The following is a 2,437-nucleotide window of genomic DNA, read 5'->3' on the forward strand; positions in this document are numbered from 1 at the left end:
ACTTTAGTTTCACCACAATGCTCTTTGGTGATCGAAATCATCCGGATGATGCCACATGGAAGCTGCTTAGTTTGATTTCAGTAGTCACTCTTAAATTTCTTTGGGATAGGAGGAATGATACAGCTTTCAAAACAAATTCATAGACTGGTATCACTTGCCCTTTGGTTCTGAGACCTGCTACACTCCTAGAGCGTTGGAAATTCGTTACTTCAATCAATATAATAGTATCACATTAAAAAAAAACCCTATTGCATTGTTTATCCGTTTGCACAAGTTCCAACATGTTGGCAAGACATATTCATGTGGGCTTGATTTTCGAAGGACAAAATGCAATATAATCATAATGGGAGGAAGGGAACCGTGAGTAGCGTGTAGGCATCAGTCAGGAAAATAGTATATTGGACGACCTTACGATGACGTGAGCAGAAGGCGACGATGGTGGCTGGCGGGACAGGGAGGCAGCGGAGAGCCACACAGGCCCGCGTTGGATTGGTACGAGGAGGCGTCGAAGGTGGTGAAAGGGGCCTGCTGAGGGATCTCTCCTGACAAATGGTTGTAGGACACGTTGAAGTTGAGGAGCCCTTGGAGCTGCACGAAAGTGGAAGGGATGCTGCCGGTCAGCTGGTTGTGGTCCAAAAATATGAATCGTAGCGAGGTTAGGTTGCCCAGAGAAGCGGGAATGGCGCCCGAGAGCTGGTTGTGGTCCAGAACCAAACTTTCCAGGTAGGCGACGTGGCCGAGCTCCGGTGGGATGGGGCCTGAGAGGGCGTTATTGGAGAGGTCGATCAAGGGAGTGATGTCGTCGGAGACGCCTGGGAGCGCGGAGAGGCGTGCGATCCACCGAGGAAAAGGGCCCGAGATGCCGCAGCCACTGAGGTGGAGCTCGCCGAGAAAGGGCAGGGTGGCCAGGCCGGACACGCGGTCGGCGCTCGGCCCGATGGGGTTGCCGTCGAGAGAGGCGATCCCCAGTTGCTTGAGGTTGGAGAGGTCTTTGGGCAGGCCCGTGATGAGGTTGTGGTCCAGGTAGAGCTCCAAGAGGCTGGTGAGGTTGGCGGTGAAGGCGTCGGGCACCACGCCCGAGAGGAGGTTGTTGGAAAGGTAGGCGAAGTAGAGGCTCGAGAGCTGCCCAAACGAGGCAGGGATCGGGCCATCGATGGCGTTATCGATGATGTCGACGCGCTGCAGGCTGGCCATCTGGCCTATCGAGCGAGGCAGAGGGCCGGACAGCTTGTTATGGGAGACGTCCTGCTCTTGCAAGGCCGCCAGGCGCCCGAAGGACTCCGGGATGTGGCCGTGGAAGCTGTTCTGGCCCAAGTTCAGGTTTTGGAGCGCCGAGAGGGAGCCCAGGGAAGGGGAGAGGGCTCCGCGCAGGCCCGCATTGGAGAGGTCCAGCCCTGTCACGCGGCCTGTGGCGGCGTCGCACGTGACGCCTCTCCACCCGGAGCAGCAGTTGGCCTTGGACGCCTGTGCCTTCCACGTGTCCAGGTAGCCGGACGGGTCCCCGGTCACGGCCGCCTTGAAGTTCAGCAAGGCCGCCCGGTCTTGGGTTGCGCATATCGCCGCCCCCTCGGCTTGCTGCAATACTAAGGCCGCTGCAGCCCAGTATAGAGACGCCAGTACTATGATCAACACATGATCAATCCTCCTCGGCTCGTGGAGACCTGCGGTCGACATCATGCCGAATTTTATATTATAAGGTTGTACTACCACTGAGAAGGTGCAGAAACTAAGTGATCGCCCCCTGTGCGCGAGCTGCTAGCTAATAATTGACTTCAGCTCGAGTCTCGATCGATAGCTCTGATCGGCAGTGCTATTTTTATTGTATGTACTGCAAGAATACTGTAAGTCGAGCCCGATAAAGGGACGTGAAAATGGAACTTGATACAATGCAGATAAGGTGGGCAGAAGTTGAGTTGACAAAGATGAGAAATCACAAGGAACTTTCAATCGTTCCCCACATAGGCAATTTGGTGAAATATAGGAAATTCTCCAATATTTCCTATGTAGACAAGTACGTATTCCCCATCTATAACTAGGAAATTGCATTCCCTACATCTTATAATAGGGAATATAGAGCATTCCCTACATTCCTTTGAAAGTCCTTACGTTCCCTACATCTTATAATAGGGAATATAGAGCATTCCCCACATTCCTTTGAAAATCCCTACATAAGGAATTATAAGGATGTGATTAAAGGTACTTTATAGATGTATAACTTATAACAAGCCTACATAGATTTGGAAATCATATATTTTCTATAAGTTGTAGGTCGTCATGTTTATGAGTTTATATATTTGTAACATACGTTTAAATAGTGCACAACATATAAGCCATGTAGCTTTAACCCTATTACTTAGTGAAAAATTACATAGTATGAGAAATTTTCCTTGGAAAATATAGATTATTTAATACAATTCTTACAATCTACCTTGATGCA

General features: G+C 50.4%; 1 protein-coding gene across 1 annotated transcript; it reads right to left on the reverse strand.

The window, feature by feature from the left end:
• Window positions 1–350: 350 nt before the first annotated feature.
• On the reverse strand, window positions 351–1,748 carry LOC148013365 (uncharacterized). The gene has a single exon (XM_087668479.1). It carries the CDS (start codon window positions 1,675–1,677, stop codon window positions 409–411), a length of 1,269 nt encoding a protein of 422 aa, XP_087524605.1. The 5' UTR covers window positions 1,678–1,748; the 3' UTR covers window positions 351–408.
• Between the last annotated feature and the right edge of the window lie 689 nt (window positions 1,749–2,437).

Source organism: Lygodium microphyllum, chromosome 26 (genome assembly GCF_053477565.2).
Source record: "Lygodium microphyllum isolate KBCC chromosome 26, Lygodium_microphyllum_v1.1.10, whole genome shotgun sequence".
Classification (NCBI taxonomy): Eukaryota; Viridiplantae; Streptophyta; class Polypodiopsida; order Schizaeales; family Lygodiaceae; genus Lygodium; species Lygodium microphyllum.

Coding starts and splice junctions, on each gene's coding strand:
- LOC148013365 (XM_087668479.1), bottom strand. CDS start 1,677: ATGATGTCGACCGCAGGTCTCCACGAGCCGAGGAGGATTGATCATGTG.